This window comes from Malurus melanocephalus, unplaced genomic scaffold (genome assembly GCF_030028575.1).
Source record: "Malurus melanocephalus ecotype Western Australia unplaced genomic scaffold, MMel_1.1 scaffold_299, whole genome shotgun sequence".
Lineage (NCBI taxonomy): Eukaryota > Metazoa > Chordata > Aves > Passeriformes > Maluridae > Malurus > Malurus melanocephalus.
In genome coordinates, this window is record NW_026623531.1 from 69,061 (window position 1) to 89,050 (window position 19,990).

The 19,990-nt window shown below is 40.9% G+C and overlaps 1 protein-coding gene across 1 annotated transcript in view; it reads left to right on the forward strand.

Moving 5' to 3' along the window:
- The window catches only part of CAMK2G (calcium/calmodulin dependent protein kinase II gamma), a gene marked incomplete at its 5' end in the record, with an annotated part of 61,005 nt that overhangs the window by 19,888 nt on the left and 21,127 nt on the right, over nucleotides 1-19,990 (forward strand). The window contains 7 exons of the mRNA XM_057377034.1: nucleotides 1,746-1,848; nucleotides 2,711-2,794; nucleotides 3,661-3,755; nucleotides 6,343-6,465; nucleotides 6,775-6,858; nucleotides 7,512-7,554; nucleotides 14,522-14,562. Of these exons, the coding sequence (XP_057233017.1) occupies nucleotides 1,746-1,848; nucleotides 2,711-2,794; nucleotides 3,661-3,755; nucleotides 6,343-6,465; nucleotides 6,775-6,858; nucleotides 7,512-7,554; nucleotides 14,522-14,562 (573 nt within the window). The remainder of the gene's footprint in view (nucleotides 1-1,745; nucleotides 1,849-2,710; nucleotides 2,795-3,660; nucleotides 3,756-6,342; nucleotides 6,466-6,774; nucleotides 6,859-7,511; nucleotides 7,555-14,521; nucleotides 14,563-19,990) is intronic.

Sequence of the window (19,990 nt, forward strand, 5' to 3'; positions counted from 1 at the left end):
AATAATTGCAGAGCTTGCTCCAAATAAAGTTTTGTCTTTTGCACCTCCCTCTCATAAGCATGCCTTTTGATTGACATGCTATTAAAGAATGTCAAATGTTGAGCTGCCAATAGGRGCTGTAAGAAATTAGGGAGTGCATTCACATCCTCATCAAAAAGTATGTGAAACCTGAGACAACCCATATGTTGGCAAACAAGCACGTGGATAAAGCACCATTAGCCTTCAGGTGTTTGTTTCTGAAATAGAGCTACAAATAGTGCTTAGCTAGCACAAGTCTGTCTTAAATGTCGCTCTTTCTTAGTTGAGCTAAGCCTAGATGTGATCTGGAGTTGGGAGGGATTTTCAGAAGATTTCATTGGTCTTYTCCTTTAGGGTCTTGTTTATAGTGGTGAATTCTCATTAGTGTAGCTTAATTAGTGCAATCTTTTCTACTTCTCTTATAGTGAAGAGCCAGTGGCATCCAAATGTATTGAGACCCAGTTCACCCTCTTCCATGCTGCTTGTGGCAAGGACTGTGATGARAAAAGCTTTTCTCCCGTCATTCAAAGCAGAAGTAGGCACATGCTCAGTACTTTAAAACCGATGAATGAGCAAAGTATCTTGTGCTTGTCAGGCACAGCAAGGGTAAAAATATGGGATGAAAATGGTGAGCAGGCTGCAAAAAAGACCTTCATCACATTTGTGAAACTGAGACCATCTCCTGTTTCTGGATTTCCAGGCTTCCATCCTGCTCAGTTAAAACATCAACTTGATATGAATTGCACAAATGATGAGAAGGGGATAGGATAAGAAACCACATTTGACCTGCCTATCTTCAAGTTGATTTTCCTGCAAAGCCAAAATAGCCATCACCTTAAAGGATTTGGGGTTTCAAGTGCTCTTGTGTAACTAGCTGCTCTGGTGCTTCAGAGGAAGCTGTCAACTCTCAGTCCAGTTTCTAGAGCTGTGTTAAGTCTTCTGCTGAAGTCCTCTGCTGGAACACAATAAAATTRTGATTTGAGTGAGATTCACTCAAGGTGGAAATGTGAGGGTCAAAAGTCTGTCTCCCTTTCCTGGCACATGGAGGAAGTGACGTGGCTGTTTCTTGTATAGGTCAAGACAAAATAGTAGCAAGACAAAATATTTTATACTGCTGTAAATGTGTAGCTTGAAAAAAAACTGTTTACAAGAATATTCACTGCTGTTCTGCTTATRCCGATTTGAAGCTGAGGCTTTTTCTGTAAGGGATGAAAACTGCTGCCTAGCCAGATGATGCCTTCCCACATTACAGCACTGTATTTGGCAGCCCTTATTAGCATCATATTTACTTTCTCAGTGCCTTGGGGACTGTCTAATGTTCATGGGGAGAAACATCACTGCAGATTGTATCTACTGCATTGTCYCTCCCCTCTTTCCCCCCACCTCCCATTTATTCTCTCTGAGGAGGGCAGAATCGAAGTTTGGCTTATGTGCTGCAGGAACTGTACTGCCAGTGCCCTCTGGTGTCGGCATGTAATGTTTGGACTGGGTTGGAAGAGGCTCTGGCTTCCACAGAGGAGCCTGAGGGTTTGTGTTAGCCCTGACACTTTTCTGCCACTCTAGGTCAAGGCCATTCATTACTGTTGCTGTCTTCACCTGAACAGGTTTAGTGCTGCATGCTGAGTTCAGCCAGCAGGTGCAAGTTAGTGATGTGAATGCTAGGTAAGAGGTTTTAACAAGGATGTCAGTCTTTCATTCTTACTCTCTTTTTTCTTTCTTCTCCTCAGCCTGAGAATTTACTACTAGCGAGTAAATGTAAGGGTGCTGCTGTCAAACTGGCTGACTTCGGACTGGCCATAGAAGTCCAGGGAGAGCAGCAGGCCTGGTTTGGTAAGACTGAGCTTTCCCAGCTTTGCTCCCCTCTTTCCTGGTGGCTTGTTGAGTTTCATCCTTCTGATTATTTTCTCTCAGCTCTTCCAGCACTCTTCTGTGTATTTGGCTGCTTCTTTTTCAAGCATGTCAGYCTCTAGGTCTTGGGCACAAGCCTAGGTGCAATACCGGAAAAAAATGATAAATAAAGATAGATAAAATGGCTGTGCGTTTCTGTATTTTTCTTCTCMGTTTACAGTAGATGCTAGCGACAGAGATGAATGCAGCTGCTAAGTTTAGACCCTGATCTGAACTTTCCTACTGCTCAGAAGTGTAGACATCTGGAATTTTGTTTGGTCACTTTACAGAAATGCATTTGACCTGGCCTTCTTCAGGCATGTTTGGATCTGACCTTATCTTTGTTTAGCTAAAACATAATTAGAAATTAGACCTTTTCAGGCTTAACATCAGCTCTGAGACTCTGCTGTGCTGCAGAGATTGTGGAAAGACAACTTCTTCTCCTGGTCTGCCCACACCATTTGGCTTTCAGATGTGTCCCATCTGCATCTTGTGTTTTTAAACTCAAAGCCATTATATGTWACAAGGATATAAGGCCTCGCATACAAGTTTGTGCCCAGCTGGTTTACATGGTCCCTCTTACTTGTGCACTGGATCCCATCTGATTTTCTGCTTTATTTTGGGGGGTTTTTTTGCCTCTTTTTGTTGGTTTACCAAGAGGCAGCTCTAGCAAATACAAGATGAAGGGTGGGAGAGATGGGTTTTGGAATTTGCTAGTTACCACTAGTGGATTTTGTGATATGGTAAGATCTCTTCTGCTTAGGTGCTGTAAGTACTTCATATCATATCATCTATTTCCTGACAGGCTTTGCTGGTACTCCAGGCTACCTCTCCCCTGAAGTCTTAAGAAAAGATCCTTATGGAAAACCAGTGGATATATGGGCATGTGGTAAGATTCTGTCAAAATGTTTTACGCTTATACAACAACATTCCATGTAAAAGAGTGATTCCTTGTAGCCTATTGCTGGGAGGGTGCACAGTGCTCCTTCTTACTGGGTGGAGACATGAAGGCACACCTGAGGATAAGCACCTTGTGTAGATGGAATTAATACTGGAGCCTGAACTCTTTTGATTTTGGCTCCTAATCCTTTCCTCAGGCCATCTATCAGATGTTTGAGACTCGAGATAGGAACTGTCTATGCTTTGCAGAGTTAATTGTTTAGATATCTGTAGCAATTTCCTATTACACTAACTATGCAGAAGATGAAATACTGAAAAGGGATGATATTTTTTAAAAGAAAAAAATAAGTGTAAATGTATCTGGGACTGATAAGTTTAAAGATCTATGATGTCAGTGTTGCCTGACATGGACTAATGGTTCTCTGCAAGCCAGGAGTGTCAGCTTTGTCAGTGTCATTTTTGTCCCAACACCATGCACAGTAAGCATCTAAAAACAGAGTCCTTCCTAAAACATCCCTTGCTGCCCAGGAACCCTAGGAAATGTGGCTTCATCTTACTCTGAGAGCAGCTGGGTGTTGTGACTCACTAGCCATGGTAGCCAGAGGAGGGTAGAAGGACATGCAGCTTGTTCTAGCTCCTGGCAGCTGGAGTTAAGAGGTGAGCAGAGGTGCCAGGGTGAGGTTCAGCAGACACAGGTTTGATTGTGCTTTTCTATTTCAGAAGGCTAAATATGATGGCAAAGGAAGATATGGAGCAATCATTGCCTTGGGGACTGTCAAGAGGGAAGGAAGAGGGGCTAAAGAAATAATTGGCATATTAGCCTAACCATAGTGTATCTGTGTCTCTCCCTCCCAGGAGTGATTCTGTACATATTACTAGTGGGGTACCCTCCCTTTTGGGATGAAGATCAGCACAAACTCTATCAGCAGATCAAAGCCGGAGCCTATGACGTAAGGGCACTTTCTTGCTGAGTACCTGCATGGGTGTAGAAGCCATCCAAAACATGGCACTMTCTTACCTGGTGTCCAGCAGCAGGCCCCAAGCTTCTGTGCAAARTGATGTTTGATGTGCTCATACACCTCGTTGTCTTCACTGCCTGRGATACAATCCTGTTTGGGGCTACTGCAGGGATATGTGGAAAGCATCACAGTGGAYACTAGGATGTTGACATTCATTAGGGAAATGCAGAGGGTGGGAAATGGTGTCTTCTAGTAATTTACCTCAAAGTGTTGCAGGATAAGCAATGCTAATGTTTTCAGTGGAGCAGAGGGAAGGTAGAATGAAGGAGCTTGTCTTTATCAAGGCCTAATGAAAAGTATGGGCATGTAGTCTGTAGAATAATATCTTAAATTATGGTCTTTGTGCCATAGTCCATGGAAAGCATGGAGCCCAGTGGGATGACTGAATGGTGGGGCCCATTGGAGGGGTGGCTTGGTGGTGGGGATCAGCATGGTTGGTTGGAGGCTCTGGTAAAAAGCCAAAGCAGCTCATGGAACAGTTCTTAGAGTATGGCAAAACCGATGTGTAAAAAGTGYCTGAAAGAGGAGTAGCAAGGAGGTTAGTACTGAAAGAGGCAAAGTTGGTATAAAGTGTGGTTTTGGTACCACAACTTTAATGTTTGACATAAATTCTTCCATGTAAGGAGAGGCTTGAGAGGGAAGAAACAGCTCCTGGAAATCATAGCTTGAAGCCTTGGGTATGAATACCAAGAGGAATTTGGGGAGTTCATTTTGTAGGCTGTCCTGTCATTYGTATTAAACAAAAATAAAACCCCAAAGGGTGAGGGTTCTGCTGGACTCCTTCTGCTGGTTGTCTCCCAACTTCAGTGCTTGAGACCATGAGAGCAGCTGTCCTGGTGAAAACAAAGGTCTGCCTGTGTCCTGGCTCAGTGGCTTTCTGAGTGAAAGCAAAGTGATGTCTTTGTACTTGATWGTCTTAAATGGACTTATGTTCTTCTCTTGCCTTGCTGCCCCTCTAGTTTTTGTGCTGCTTGTTCTTATTTGAGGCATTTTTGCACCAATTATATCAACGGGGATTTTCAAAGCACTTCAGGGGTTAGATACCTAACTCCATCTGTAACTCATGAGGAGTGAAGTGCCTGATCTCTCCTTATCTATCAATTGTTTTTTGAATTCTTATCTGTAGTGAACAAATTTCAGTAGATTCTTCCCTCATTTTGCCTGGTRGAAAGCTGCTTAAGTTTTACTGATGCAGCAGCCCGTGGTGTCCTTACCCAGCACTAAGGGGCCTGTATGCACACGACCAGTCTGTTGTACTCCCTTGAGCAGAGAGGAAGTGGCAGCAGTGAATTTATTTTTTTTTTAAACTTTGTGCTGTTGGGTAGGGGTTTTGCAAGACATTACCATGAATACTTCAGAGTTCAGGTGCATGGAAGGTTTCCTGGCTTGAAACCTCAGTATCATGATTTTTGAGTAGCCTCTTGCAATGTTTGCAGAACAAATTGTATAGTGCCTTACTGATGCCTGTAGATGCAGAAGTAAGATTATATGCAAATCAAATACGGCAGGTGTATTTTTATGACCCAACTGAGTAAAACTATAAAAAAGCAGGAGAAAGAGAGATGGGATAAACTTTTTTAAAATAATGAAGTATCGAAAGAATATGTTTTCAGGATAAATCTTTTTTTTTTTCTCCCAATTAAAGACAGGGAGCTTTACCCCAACAGCATATTTGTGTTCTGAAGCTCACCCGTATTTGAACAGTAGATTCACAGGATTTAATCTCAGCATGCTGTCATCTTACCACATAGAAGCATCTGAGCGAGGGTGTAAATATCATTATCATTACTGGCATTATAGCAGAAAGCAGTTACCCTTCATGGATGATCAGCAACTGAAGTACTTGAAATTATTTTCTTTGTTTTCATGCTTCTGTATTCCCATGCACTGTTATATCTCTCTTGCTCCCCAGGTAATGATCTTGGTATGGTAGGTGGTTGCTAACARCTTGCTGGTGGGTTGCTACACTTAAGTGACAGTATTGTTCCAGGATGCTCTTTTATGGTGGGAAAAGTGTACCTGATGGGATGTTCTCTGTTAGTGGGTTTTGCTTTCATACAGTTTTGCTGTATTTAACTGTTTGTGATTTTCCATAAGCTGTTACATCTTTTAGCATGCTGGAGAAAGAAACAGGTGGGGTAAAAAAAAGACAGTGCCGTGAGTTTTTCATGTAAACTCATCATTTTAAAAGATCTGCGACTTTACTTTTTTGATTGTTGAGTRTGAAAGAAATTCAAAGGTCTGAGTGATTCCTAAACTTTAAGACTCTTGATCTTCTTGCTTATGTCTGGTGAATGGTACAGGTGTGTCCTGCTGTCTGGTACCATTCATTTGCTGGATTCTGGATGATTTTTGTTCTGTAAGGGTTTTCACAAAAATTAGTGCTTTTTGCAAATGGATTAGCCCTGGTATTAAAAGGGCAAAGGCTGGAATTCAGCTGTGTAGCAGGGGAGAATCTCTTCTGCTAGTAGAGGATATTCCTATTCAGTTCATCATCTGTTCTTCCTTCCTCTTTTAGTTCCCATCACCTGAGTGGGACACTGTGACTCCTGAAGCCAAGAATTTGATCAACCAGATGCTGACGATAAACCCAGCAAAGCGTATCACAGCTGACCAGGCTCTCAAACACCCATGGGTCTGTGTAAGTATTCCCCTTATTACAGATTCATTTGTGGTTTAGCTTGAATGGACATGCTGAGAAGACTTGAAGGACCCTGAATATTTCAAATATTTCAAATTAAAAAAAAAAAAAGAAGTAGCCCACCTTAATTTAACATGTCTTGATGGAAGTTCTCAAGTTGTGAACAAGTTGCAGTGTTTTGCAACCATGCAGTGGTGAGAGGCTTGGTCATGTCAGCTTGAATGTCTTGATTGTGTGCAAGTGCAATGAACTTCTCTGGCTGATTTGGTWTGGGTATGTTCTTGACCTTCTGCTGTTTTTGTTTTTCAGCAACGATCCACTGTGGCATCCATGATGCACAGGCAGGAGACTGTGGAATGTTTGAGAAAGTTCAATGCTAGAAGGAAGCTAAAGGTAAGTACATCTTAATCTGTCTTAAATTTACTTTTAGTTCTCTGAATTTGAGGTTAGTGCCTTCCTAGCAGCAATACTTTTCTTCATGACTAGCTGAGTGTTACAGAAGTACTTTATGTGATCCTCCAGTACAGGGCACTGAAGCAGTGTATTGAGGAGCTGAGTAGTTTCTTTCTTCAAGCTTTAAGTTTCCCATGCTTGTTCTGCTACATATTCACCCTTTCTGCTTTCTGCCAGCAAGTTGAAATAGAACAGTCAGTTGTAGGACTTTTAGTTCCAAACACTCTGCACCTTGCAGTACTGGTGTTACCAGCTGCCTGCAGCTGGGGCAAAGCCTTTGGCCAGTGCACAAAGCAGCTCTCTGCTGTTTGAAAGCTAAAAAGCAGTTATGTGTTAAAGTGTAATTCTTAGTGCCATTTCAGATTTCCTAGGCTATCCTGCCTGGCATGTAGCTGATTCTAGAAARGCAGGACTGTAGGTGGTCCTGTGTCAGGCCCAACAGCCACACACGGGAATCCTGGATACACTAGGGTTCTTCTGGGCAGCACTGGTTCACCTCTGCATTGGTGTCTGATGCTTTGTGTTCTCTGTGGGTCAGCCCAACCCTTTCTCAAGTGGCACTTTCTGTTATCCCTGCTTTCTCTTCCCAACAGGGTGCAATCCTCACGACGATGCTTGTGTCTCGGAATTTTTCAGGTAAGTTCTCAATGTTCTCATCCCTTCCTTGCTTTTGCTTTATGTGAGTGAGTTGGTGAATATTTCAACCATTTTGGGGTTGAGTAGGAGGCAGGGAAACAYGCTTTCAGTTCATCATGGTATAGTGGTGATCACTTTACCTCCACTGGTGACCAGTGTGAAATAGGAAATGATTCGTTTTGGGAGGAGCACATGGTATTRTAGTCTGGTACAAAACAGAAATAAAATCAGTTTCCATAATCATCTAATGACATTTTGTTAGCAAATCACTTGTGATAAATTCTAGCTTGTATCATTAGCTTTCCCATCATAAATCAGGAATGAAGAGCTCTTATTAGGTAGGAGTGTTTTCTTTAGCCCTGAAGTAGGGACAGGGAAGTAATGTTGGTGAGAATAGGGACAGGAACTCTTTGGGTATTGTATTACTTTGACTCATCAAAAATGGGCCTGAAGTATCTAGCTATTAGTTTTCCTTCTTGGAGTCTCAGAAGTGGTTTTCATCCTTTTAAATTTAATAGCTGGTAGTCTGGCTCCCACCCAACTGCATTACGTAGTGCATTTACTGAAAATGCAAATCTCAACATGTAAATCTATGCTTTTTGGAAGATTATTGTCTTGGCTCGGCACACCTAGGTGATGCAGTCTTAGCTGTGTTCATTTCCATTTGAGTGGAAAACCTCTATTTGTAAGTGCTTTTGGTTTATGGGATTCTTTGTTTTCTTTACRCTCTTTGTAATTTTCTTTCTCTTTTAAAAGAGCAGTCACTGAATGCATGAGTCAGATTTTTATTGCACCTGACTACAGCTGCTTTCAAGTAGAAGTCTGTTATATGAATTATGTGATGATGAATGAAGTGGAAGTGTATTAATTTCATCTGGCCATTTACTAATGGTGGATACCAATACTTATATTCTGGTATTGTTACARTAAACTTGTAAAGAAAACCTCTTTGAAATGATCATCCCAACATACAAAGTGCACATTCATGCATTCTTCTGTGAAATTAAGGCAGCATTTTTCATCTTCTGATTAAAATGGTGATGTAAAAAATATATTCAATGAAGCCATGCTACAATTAAGGGAAAATTCTCAGCAACATCCGAGCATTTTAGTCTTGGTTCTTTCTTTCAGGTAAACCTATGCCAATATGTCATCATTACTTGTGGCTACAGCAATTTCCTTTTACTGTATTTCTCATTGTTTGGCCTTAAAGGGGCAGAATGATTTTATCAATTCATCTGTCCCAGGATTGGRCTATTACAGGACTTAAARATTATATACTTCTTACAATAAAAAKTATAAATTATATTCTTTTTTTTTTCTGAGATTGATTCAAAATAACTATTTGAGGAGCTATGACACAGTGACCAGACTTCCACACTCCTACAAAACTAAACATTATCTTGGGCCTTCTGCTGGTATGAACCGTTTTTGTTCTRTTTACACAGCTCATTTTTATTTCACTTAATTGACAATTCTGAAATACACAGGGGTTTTATTCTTTTCTTTATAAACAGAAGTTTTAGATTAATTTTTAGTTCCACAAATGTTGTCACTTCTAATGAAGCTGCAGAAGTGCTTGGGTAAGAAAATCTCCTGTGGCTCAGATTCCRAGTACATGAAATGCCAGAGAGAAGGGTTCTCCTTAATGGTGTGTGACCTATACATCCACTTAATCCCTGAGCTAGTACTGAGGAGGAAGCAGCTTGCTCTACTCATTCTTCTCTGTCTCAAGGGCTGAAGCTGCTGGATCCACTTCAGTTAACAGCTGAAAAAAAGGAAATCCTAGGTGGCCCATAGTGAGTGCAGGGTTTGCAGTGTCACTGAGTTCTGCTTTGAATATAAACTGATTCCAAGTATGAGACACTCAGAAAAACTGTCCAGAGAGAGATGTTGTGAATTTACATGCAAAGCTTCTGTGRAAAGCAGCAATTTCTTACATTTTTCTGTGTTTTTAAAGTGGTGAGATCATCCACTCCCTATTTTCTTTGCAGGGCTGTGCGTAATATGAGCTTGACTTTTTAAAAATTGTAATTATTTTTTAATTTACTTAGATTTTCTAGTTGCTGCAGTTGAAGTAGATACATCTGCTGGAATTAAAGAATAAATGCATGCTAACTGAAAGTAGTAACTTAAAATGTTCATGCAGGAACTTTGGGTTGAGAACAGACTTTTTCTCATCATGACAAGCATCTAATTGCCCTTGAAGAGTTCTGCAATAATACTTGTTTCTTTCTCTAAAGCCCTTAAGGGGTTTTTATTTTCTCTAATTGGGTGACATTATTTTGTGGGCTTTTAGAAGTCCCATTCCCAGCAGACAGGGAACTAGATTTATGAAGAGAGAAGCTTCTTCCTGTCTGGGGATGAGATCTCCTAAAAGCTTCTTTCGCAGATGTTTTGAACAAAGAGGAAAATGGAGGCTCATGTGACCCCAGTATTAATTAATTAGGCATGATTGTACTATCTGCAGGAAATATGAGCAGACTCCTTTAATCTTGTTGTCATTACTATCGCCTGTGTCACATTTTGTGAAATGGAGTTCCTTCACTGTGTAGGCCTGTGACAAATTTTCTTCCTAAAGAATCTGTAGCAGTACTCTCTCTCTTTATAGCCCATCAAAAAAAAAAAAAAGTTTCTGTTCTTTTGTGAGTAATTTGTTGCTTGCTATGTGCCTTTTGCCCCAGGACAGTATATTAAAGGATATCTGGTTCCTTTCCTCAGTTATGATATATTCAACCATTTAATATTGGCTGTTTGTGGTTCTTTTTAGAAGATTGCATCTCAGGCCAGCTGCTGGCTATTTAGAAGCATGTACAGTTGCACTCCTTTCAGTGTAAGTCAGGAAGTTGAAACCAGGTTATAATAAGGGATTTGTAGCTTCTCTCCACGCTCTGGTAGGTGCTAATTCAGCTTCAAGTGAGAACAATGTGATCTAAATTTTGCTGTGGGATTGTTTGGTCCACACCAGGSTATATACAGGATTACTTGGCTGCTCACTTGCAGCTTCTGACGTTCAGATGATCCAAGCCAACACTGATCTGATCTGCATTTACTTRCAGAATACAGAAGTGCAGTCAGGTAAATCAACTGATTAGATCATATGCAAGAAACTCCTATATCATCTTCTGAGAAGTAAATATAAAATTATTATTAGGAGAGAGTTGCAAGGTTTTCAGAGATTYCTGCAATATTTTAGGGATGCCTGAATTTTTATAGATAAAACTCTCTAAATAAGCTTGCTATAAAAGGGTGGGAAAAAAATTGGTTTTCTCCTTAGGAGCAGCCATCTTCACAAAATGCTGAGAAGTGGCTTTTCTCCATAAGTTGATTTTTATGCACAGCTTACAAGTGGGTAAGGGGTTTTAGTGAATGATGCTCAACTACTACAGTGTGGACCTGCTCAAGTAGTGGATTTCAGTAAATAACTTACATTTGCAACTTCCCAGAGTGAGATGGATTTCATTACTGCATTTATGTGTTTATCACTGTAGCCAGAGAGTCTAATTTATAATCAGAAATGGATGTAAATGAATTACAATAATGTCTTCTTCTTTTATGTTCCTCTCTCTAAAGTTCTGGAGAGCTCTGTGAATACTTTTTATTGTGGTGTTTGTTCTTAATAAATAGGTATTCTCTAAGTTACACTGCATTCATGGGCATTGTTTGTGATGGTCCCAAGTGCCTCTTGTGACTTTACACTGACTTGTTAGCTCCTTTGTGGTGAACCCAGAAGTGAMATCAAGTTGAGAAATAGTTAATATGACTTTCTTGAACTGAGAATATGAGGATGACAAGCTGCAACTCTTTGTCATTGTGAAATCTGTGTTGATATGATACCATTTGTATTTTATCAAGTCTCAGTAAAGTCCAAAATTCTTCAGGTATAAATGCTTGTGTTTAGAAACCAGAACCTGGCTTGTCCGTTAGACTAGCATCATGAGTTAATCAAACTTAATAAAAGCAACCTCATGGGTTTTTCCTGCTTCCCAAAAAAACCTCTCTGGAAGCTTAATTGAGGTGAGAAATGTAACTGAGTTTTGGCAGCTGAGGACAGGGCAAACCCAAGGGCAGGCTGGATGAAGAGCTGCTGTCTCTGGAAGAGAAGGCGTGGGGAAGGCACTATCCATGGCTGTCTTTGGAATGGGCATTTCAGTTCCTCTTCAGTCTCCCCTTGACTCTGCTACATCCAGAGTGTCTGGTATTTGTTGGTGAGTTCAGCATTAGGGATTTGTGTTTCTACCAGGAGCATGGTTCAGAGCCCATGCTGTTTATTATGGAGGCCAAAACTGAGCAATGTGGGAAGAGGGAGGGGAATGTGCAGGGGAGCCCTTTGTGTTTCTCTTCAGAGATTAACTGGAGAGTKTCCAGTTGTTAAGCCAGGAACAGAATTGTGCTTTCAAGTTACTGGGTTAGCAGCATGTTCTTTTGTATTTCTTTATTCTAGAAGAACCCTTAACTCACTGAGAAGAGGGAGTTTAATCCCTTGAACATATAGAAGAAATGGGAAGSATAGAAAAAAATAGTACTAGTATCTCATACTTGGAAAACTGCAAAGCATTGGTACAAGATGATTTCAGGAACAGTAAAGCATCTATCTTCATGTACCTTTGGACTTTCCCCCTCCTGTGGTCTCTTTGCTAATCTGACTGTCTTCTAAAATGATAATTGTTACAGGAAGTCTTGTTTGTTGCTTGTGCAGAAATTCCTCTTTCATCCCCTTTACTTTCAGTCTGGTAACATGCACATGGTAATCTGTGGGTAAACCTGCATGCTTCCCTTTTTTCTGAGGTGTCTGAGTCATCTTTGTGTGTGAATGCATTTCATGGGCTCTCCARTGCTCCTTCTAAACCACCGTACGATGTATGAACAAAATACACCACAAAGCAAGTTTTTCCTACAGTACTGGGATGCTGTCAGGCCTGTAGAAGAGCAGTGAGTGCCATGCAGAGATACAGCCAGGAAAGGAGGCTGGATGGGCAGGCTGCACCAGGGACACGGATCAACGTAGTGCTGGGCTGCACAGAGGGACTATCAGATGAATTTGCTTTAATGYTGTAGAACATGATTTTAGCTATCTTCTGTCCACAAAGACAAATGTGAAGTTGAGGGAAAAYTGGAGAAAGTGTGAAAAATGTTGCTTCCCTGYTTGTCTCTGGGTCATTCCCAGAACATATGGTGGTACTGTATCACTTCTCTGATGGCAGGTTTTTTTTCACTTCAAGGATGTCCCATTTGGCATATTTGTTAAGTTGCAGMATCCTTTACTCCTTCTGAAGTGTTGTAAGGCCATAACAGTTTCTTGTTATGTTAGCAGTTGTGTGAGATGCCTTGATGCATGTGTGTTATGAACATTTGACCCCTTTTGACCCCATAGTCACAYTGTTCTTCTCACTTGCATGTAGAATCAAGCTAGCCTTTGCCATGCCTTGAAGGTGGCTAGAACTTGTCTTGCAGTCTTGCAATGCTTTAATATGTGTACACTCAACAAAGAGACTGTTGCAGCGCAGATGAGTTGCTTGGGTCACTTTGCCCACCTTCACGTGTGCACATTAGAACACTGTTTTGACACATCACATTCAGAAAATCTTTGCGAGAGGTTCTTCCAGTGTTCTTGGTATCTGGGAACTGGAATGAAAACAAAATTGTAATCTAGCCTTATACTTGTATTCAGGGGTAGAATTAAGAATCCAGTTGAAAGAATCTTGTAAGCTAATATGGGGTGCCACCTCTTTGTTGAGAGGAGGTGCTGTAGTCAYTTGCACCAACTCATCTAATAATGTGTAGTTAATCCATCTCTGTAGGGTCTTGCAGGGAAGGCAGCGTGGAAAATATGGTTGACACAAAATTTGAACAGTTGCTTCAATATTGCAAAAACCTTTTTTGCTTAACATTGCTGCTTCCAGAGAGACTGAGCACTCTGTACAACTTGGTGAGCTTGTCTTTGGGAATGGAACATTTCAACAGTCACATGAGCATTGTCTTAGGTCTTGCCTTTTATCTCGGCCTCATCTTTGCTGCACCTAAAACCCAGGCCAGGTGCCCAGACCCAGAAGCTTCCCAGCAGCTGCTTAGGAGAGCCGTGGCATGTGTTGGTACAGTAGTTGTCTCGCATGCTGTTTACAGAAGTTGAAACAACTGAATACATTCTTCATAAGTAGACAAGATATGTTTTATATCTATTGAAGTTGTAGATGGGGTCTTACTGTTGACAGTGTCATTGTCAGTGTTCCACTTTGCTGTAATAGATGGAGCAGCTCCTTCATTTCTCCCAAGTATGCCTTCTGCCAGGCATTTGTTGTGGGCTCTGTGTGTGTGCTTATCATTCTCTGTTTCACTGGTAGTGCCAGTTTTCAAGTTGAGCACAGCATCTTTATCTTTCAGTGAAGAAATTCAGCCCAGTTTCCTCTCTCTTTTGCCACTCTCYCTTTTTTTAAGTTATCGGATGCTGCCTTTTAACTTTTTCAGTCCCTTTCTTTCAGCTATCCAGCTRTCCCCAGAATAACTGTGAATAAGCAGTGATTAGAAGGCTTCTGTGTTATCAGTACCCACATCTGATATGTGAATGTCTGCACTTACAGGTGCAGCCTTTATCCTTTGGCAAAAATCTAACAGATTTCTTAAGCTTTTCCCCCTGTAACTGCTGACACTTCTGCATGGAGTCACAGTGTGTGAGTGGRGGAATGACAGAGAAGCTCTAAATCATCATTTCAGACTTGTTCTTCTTGAGGTGATGGAAGTGGTAGTACTTTTGCCTAAACAAGTGAATGATAGGATAGATGACCCTCTGCTGTCAGGATGGATTTGATGAGTGACTTGTCCTGTTTTCCAGGTCTCTTGCTGCTAGACAGGAATTAGCAGGATGGTTGTTCTTCTGAAGTTTCGTGCATTTTTGAGGGGAGTGGGGGAAGCGAGAGAGAGAGGATAGTCTCGAAACCAAAATCTGACCTGTTTCTGCTTCTCTCCACAGCTGCCAAAAGCCTGCTGAACAAGAAGTCAGATGGAGTGAAGGTAAGTTCTTGCCTTCCCATTTCACTGTCTCTCCCACCATCTGAACAGAAGGCGGCCACTGTCTGGTGCCCGTCCCCTTCCAGGGTAAAACCACAGCCCTGTCTTGTGGCTGGKATTGCTATAATCAGTGACTTGTTTTGGAGCCCTGGGTGGGATTTTAGTGTTCCTTACATGCATAACTAGCTAAGTGCACTACTGTAGCAGCAGRAATTCCTTTTCCCTTTTCTCTGATGCATGGAGAACTGGCCAACACTGGATTAGAAAGGCCAAGGATACTCAGTTGTGACATATGCCTMTGGCTAGTCTGTTCTGTTCAGTGCAGAGTGCTTCTGACTATGAAAATTGCAYAGAGCAATTGTGAGTGACTGATGATACCCAGCAGACCCCATTGAAGTTTCTTTGTCTACTCCCTTGGACAGATGCTGAAAGTTGGGCTGGGAAGAAGGGTGGGGAAGGAGGAGCATCCAAATGTTCATGTTTGGACAGAATGGAAACTGAATGTTGTGTTAAGAGTTCAGTTCATGTGCCTGAAGYTGAGGCACTMWCCTGTTCCCTTCTGAGGGGAATTAYTTTTTCCCCACTTCTATGTCACTCTTTGTGTTGCATGGTCATCATTTAGTTCTGGAGGTCACACAGGCTCTTGCTAAGGCTCTGTTGTTGCAGGCAGCAGCCCTTTACGATCTGGTACTGGAGGAGAGACAATTATAAATTAGAGCACGGTCATCCCTTAACTGTTCCAAAGAACAATTGCCCTCCACATGGAAAAGAAGTGTTGGGTTTATTTGCTTGCATTTTGCTTTGAAGTCCAAATCTTTCTCCACAGCTATTAGGCGGAAGAGTTCATCTCCAGTTTAGCACTGTGGRCAGTTTTCATTCTCCCCATGCTGGGGGGCTGGTATTCATGCTGCAGGACCAGCACACTTGTTCTCTCCTGTTCTCTGAGCTCTTTTCCACTTTAATGAAGCTTTGTTTCCAGAGGGTTCATAGTACAAGCAGGCTTCAGGAAAGTGAGGTGTTTTCAGAAGAGYTGTGTTTATTTTGGGGACTGCTCTAGTAAAACATGCATTCTTACAGTTCTGCAGTATTACGTCCTATTGACACACAGGTTTGGGTTTTTTGGGTTTTTTTTATCAAAATGCTGTGCAAAAAAAAAATCTGTCCTTGCCCTAGGATTCTTGTTTTTGTAATGTGCCCACAAGAGTGAGCTTTTGGCCATTGCACCAGCCTGCCTCTTGTACAGACGTGCATTGAACACATGCACACTAATACAGCAAGTGTATTAGAGTTGTTGCATCTGTTGATATTGAAAACATTACAGTAGAATGTCAGTGGATTAAGAATGGATTATCCCAAATGTTGTGAACTGAGAGGTAACAGGTGCTTGCTTCAAAATCCCAATGAAGCAGGGGAGAAGCAACTGGAAAAACATTAGGTATCAGCATAGTCTTCATAGTTTTGTTACCAATCTAGAAAAAAGAAATGGCTTTCTTCTTAGGATTCTTGATTTCTAACAAGCTCTTATGGAGTGCCACATCTTGGGTCAAAATAYTMAAAAAATGGACAAAGGATGTGCATGTAAATGTTGAGGCACAATTTCCAGGGCATGTGGTTACAAGGAGACTCCCTATGTTAGAAAYTTCCAGTTCCATAGAAAGCTTGTGGTGTTTGGATCATAAAGTACAAAATGTCTTCCTCTGTGAAAAGGATAATTCTGGATTTACTTTTCTGCAGCTCTTTGCAATATATGTTGTTCCTTGTATGTGTATCTGAATGCCTGAAATAAAGTGGAAGGATAATAGAGAGCATAGCATTCTCTGTACATGGTGAATGAGATTGTCCTCTGGAAACCTCTGCTTCTSCAGGACACTGGAGACCTGCAGTCAAGAGTCTGCATGCAGCTTCCTTTCTCCAACGTGTTAGAGTGTGAACCCCAACATTGTCCATGAGGTGCATTGCTCATGTTCACCCTGGGTCAAGGGCCCTYGGGAGGGTTGTTTAAGATTCTTATTTTCCCCAAATGCTGTCTKTCTTCAGATGTGGCGTTTGAGTCCTCATTTCTCTAAGTGTTAAAACTTGGAAATAAATAATATATTTCTTATTAAACCTTCTGTTTTGAGTTACTCTTTTGCTCAGTAACACAGACTTTTAAAAGTGCAAGTTGTTTTCCCTCAGTGCTAAGTTTGGACGAGATAGAGAGTGGGTGTGTGTGCATTTAGACAGAGAGTCTGTGTGTGTTTGTAGTACATGCTGTTGTAAATGCTTAACATTTCTGTTGTAGGATTTCTGTGGCTACATGCTTATCTCTTTCCTTACCCTACTGTAAGGATCCCATTAGTCATCCCATGGAAGTGTAGCCTTTTACTRTGTGCATTTGCTTATCAGAGCAGTACTGGTCCACTTGCCTGTTGGGGACAGTCTCTGTGCTGTTCACTGTCTGAGTGGTGGCCAGTATGCTTGTCACGTGTTGCTCCTTACGCAGGAAACTTGTAATTTTAGCTCTACTCACTTTCTCACCCTGTACAATTCTGACAAGTAACTCTTGTGCCAGCATCTTAACTCTGGTTAAGAGCATTTGGTCTTACTTGTGGCAAACAATGATTTTCTGCTCATTGCAGTAGTGCAGAGCACAAATACTGTGGCTTGAACACCAACCAAATTTTCAGCTTTGTGTTATCCTATTCACTCCCACTTCCTATATAAATTATTCTACCTCAGATGTAGGTTTAGAGCAAGTACTGCATGCTGTAGTTTTAACTGTAGTCTGCTACTGACCACATCCCATCTATTTAGGCTGTTTCTCATGTTTCCTTCAGATAAGAAGACTGGTTTGTTTGATGGTTGAATTTTCAGTTTGTTTGTCTCTTACAACCTTCTGGGAAATCAACTCTTTATGGAGATTTGAGAGAAAATACGTTTCAGTTCCTTCATTGGTTTTATCTGATCCAGGGTAACTGTGCACCATGAGACTCATCACAGATACCCACAAAGTAGTTAAGAATGGAAGGRGTATTTCTTCCACAAATGGATTATTACACTAGTGTAAACTTAGTGGCTTTAAAGACATTGAGAAAAAARCACCACCAGTTTGTGTTAATTTACTTTCTGTTCAAGGTAGCTTTCCCTTTTTTTTTTTGGCTGTTATTCAGAGCTTTCTGTGCTACAATTCTCCATTGTTTGACAAGTACTGTAGGAATTTCTATGACATAKTACACAAGCTTGAGTGAGACATATACATCTTTCTCATGCTTTAATCCCAATAACTTCATGAAAATATGTGTTTATTGAATATCTGATGCAAGGTACAGTATGTATTTGCTAAGTTGGCATAAATGAGAGAGGAATGACTTAGTAGTCATCTGTGATGATATGAGCATCTAGTGTGAGCTGTGTTGAGTTGATATGTAAAAAAAAAGGCACAATTGTTGTTTCTCTTGCAATAGGCTCAAATCCTTTGCTGAAGAAAGTTTAGCACTAAAGTAACGAGGATGCATGCATTTTACTTGGATCAGACCATTTTGGAAAGGAGTGGGAGAAGCTTAAATCAGGAGGGAGGACAGGAAAGAAACTCGTTTTTTTTTTAATTCCATTATTAGTATGTCCACACTGGGGTTAGTTTGATAAATTTCCATGGATATGACCCTCTCCTCTAGCAAATTCCTTTCCAAAATCTATTTGAAGCATTCCTGGTTTCCATTTTGCACTGTTGCTTCTATTTCAAGTACTAATTCTGCTAATTGGTAGATATTTCATCAGCTTGGCACTTGAGAACTTTTCCATTATCTTAAATAATGAATGATTTAAACTGCCTTGAATCTTAAATTCTGCCTGCTCAACAAACCTTTGTAGTGCTGCACTCACTTTCTTCAAGCAGAATTTGGATCCAAGCTGTTGGAGTAGCCACAGGAAGGCCCARGTTTTATCCTCAAGGATCATGCTTTTCTGCTTTCAAATCCAGGCTAGAAGATGCCRAGTGACGAGTTGCAGAGCCATGTAAAATACCACATATCTTGTGGTCATCACTGTAGGTCCCAGGTATTTTTTAAKATTCTAAATTTATGAGCAACATTGTGCAGCTACATTTAAAAATTTAGATAGTTTCACATCAAATTTATTTGCTTTCCTGTTCCCCTTTCTGCCTGTAATCTGGACTTGCCATCTAATGCAAGGTGAGAGAGGGGTTAAAGAATGGGCTGGAGCAAACTCCTGGCTGAAGATTAAGGACACTTTATGCTGAGTATTCTTCCTCTAACCTTGTCAGGGTCTGGACTGCATGTAGTTAGTGTTACAGACCTAATGCTGATTTTTTTTTTTTTTGTCTCTAAATAGCACTTCAAAYAGTCGTATTCCCTTTTTTTCAAAGGGCTATTTCATTTACTGCTGGTATGAGAGGCTGTGTGTGTTTCCAGGTGTAGCAGGGCCTGTCAAACCCATTTCTATAATCAGAATTTGTTAATGCACAAAGTGGTATTTTTAGTTAAGCATGTAAATGCAGGTATTTTTAAATTGCTCCTTCTCTAAGCACTTTGTCAGTTTCTTATGTTTTTCTTTCTTGTTTACTTCTGACCGCTTGGGTTTGTGACTAGGAGATAAAAAATTTTATCAATAATGTTCCTCAGGCCCACTGTAACACTCTATGTAAATAATAAATTGTGGAATTTGCTGTGGGGTGCAGGAGAATTTAACAGCACTCACTTGCTATGCTCTGCAAAGTCTGTTGATTTTCTACCTTGTCTTTCTGCCATGTGCACTCTGTTTTCTTTCCCAGTAAAATCTAAATAGCACAGCTGAAAGGAGAACTCGGCTGAAAGAGTAAAAATCCTTTTTTTTTTTTGGTTTAACAAGGTTAATGTTGTAAAATCTGCCCTTTATATTACATAACTGCAAAGAGGCATCAAATACCATTTGTTCTGCTSTTTGTAAGGAATATTGCAGTAAGTGTACATTTTATCCCTGATGGGCACCCACTCTCCCTGCCCTTTGCCCAGTAAAGAGTATGTGGTGAAGAAAGAAGGATTCTCTGTAGACTGGCTTGGTGGGTGGGGGTAGCAGTTGGTGAAAGCATGCCTTAAACAGAGAAGGCACAGTAGCAAGGTGAAGCAACCYATAAAATCTGCAAGGGTCAAGCAACATCCATCCAGTGACCAACAGGACTTCATGCCCCTATCTCTGTATCAGGACTTTCTATAATCTTAAAGCCATACTGTTTAAAGATTGTTTATAGTAAAGCTAAACAGGGGGATGCCAAGTTCATCTGAACAGCAGAGTTTTGTGCAGAACTGTTTCATGCAAGACACCTGGGGGAGTGCTTCAGATCTGTTYAAGTGCTGACATCCAGTAGTGCATTATACTCACCTTTGATGCACTCCATTTTTTCACTGTGTTGTTGTAATGACTGGAAACACCAGGAAACTCAGATCGAGGGTCCAGT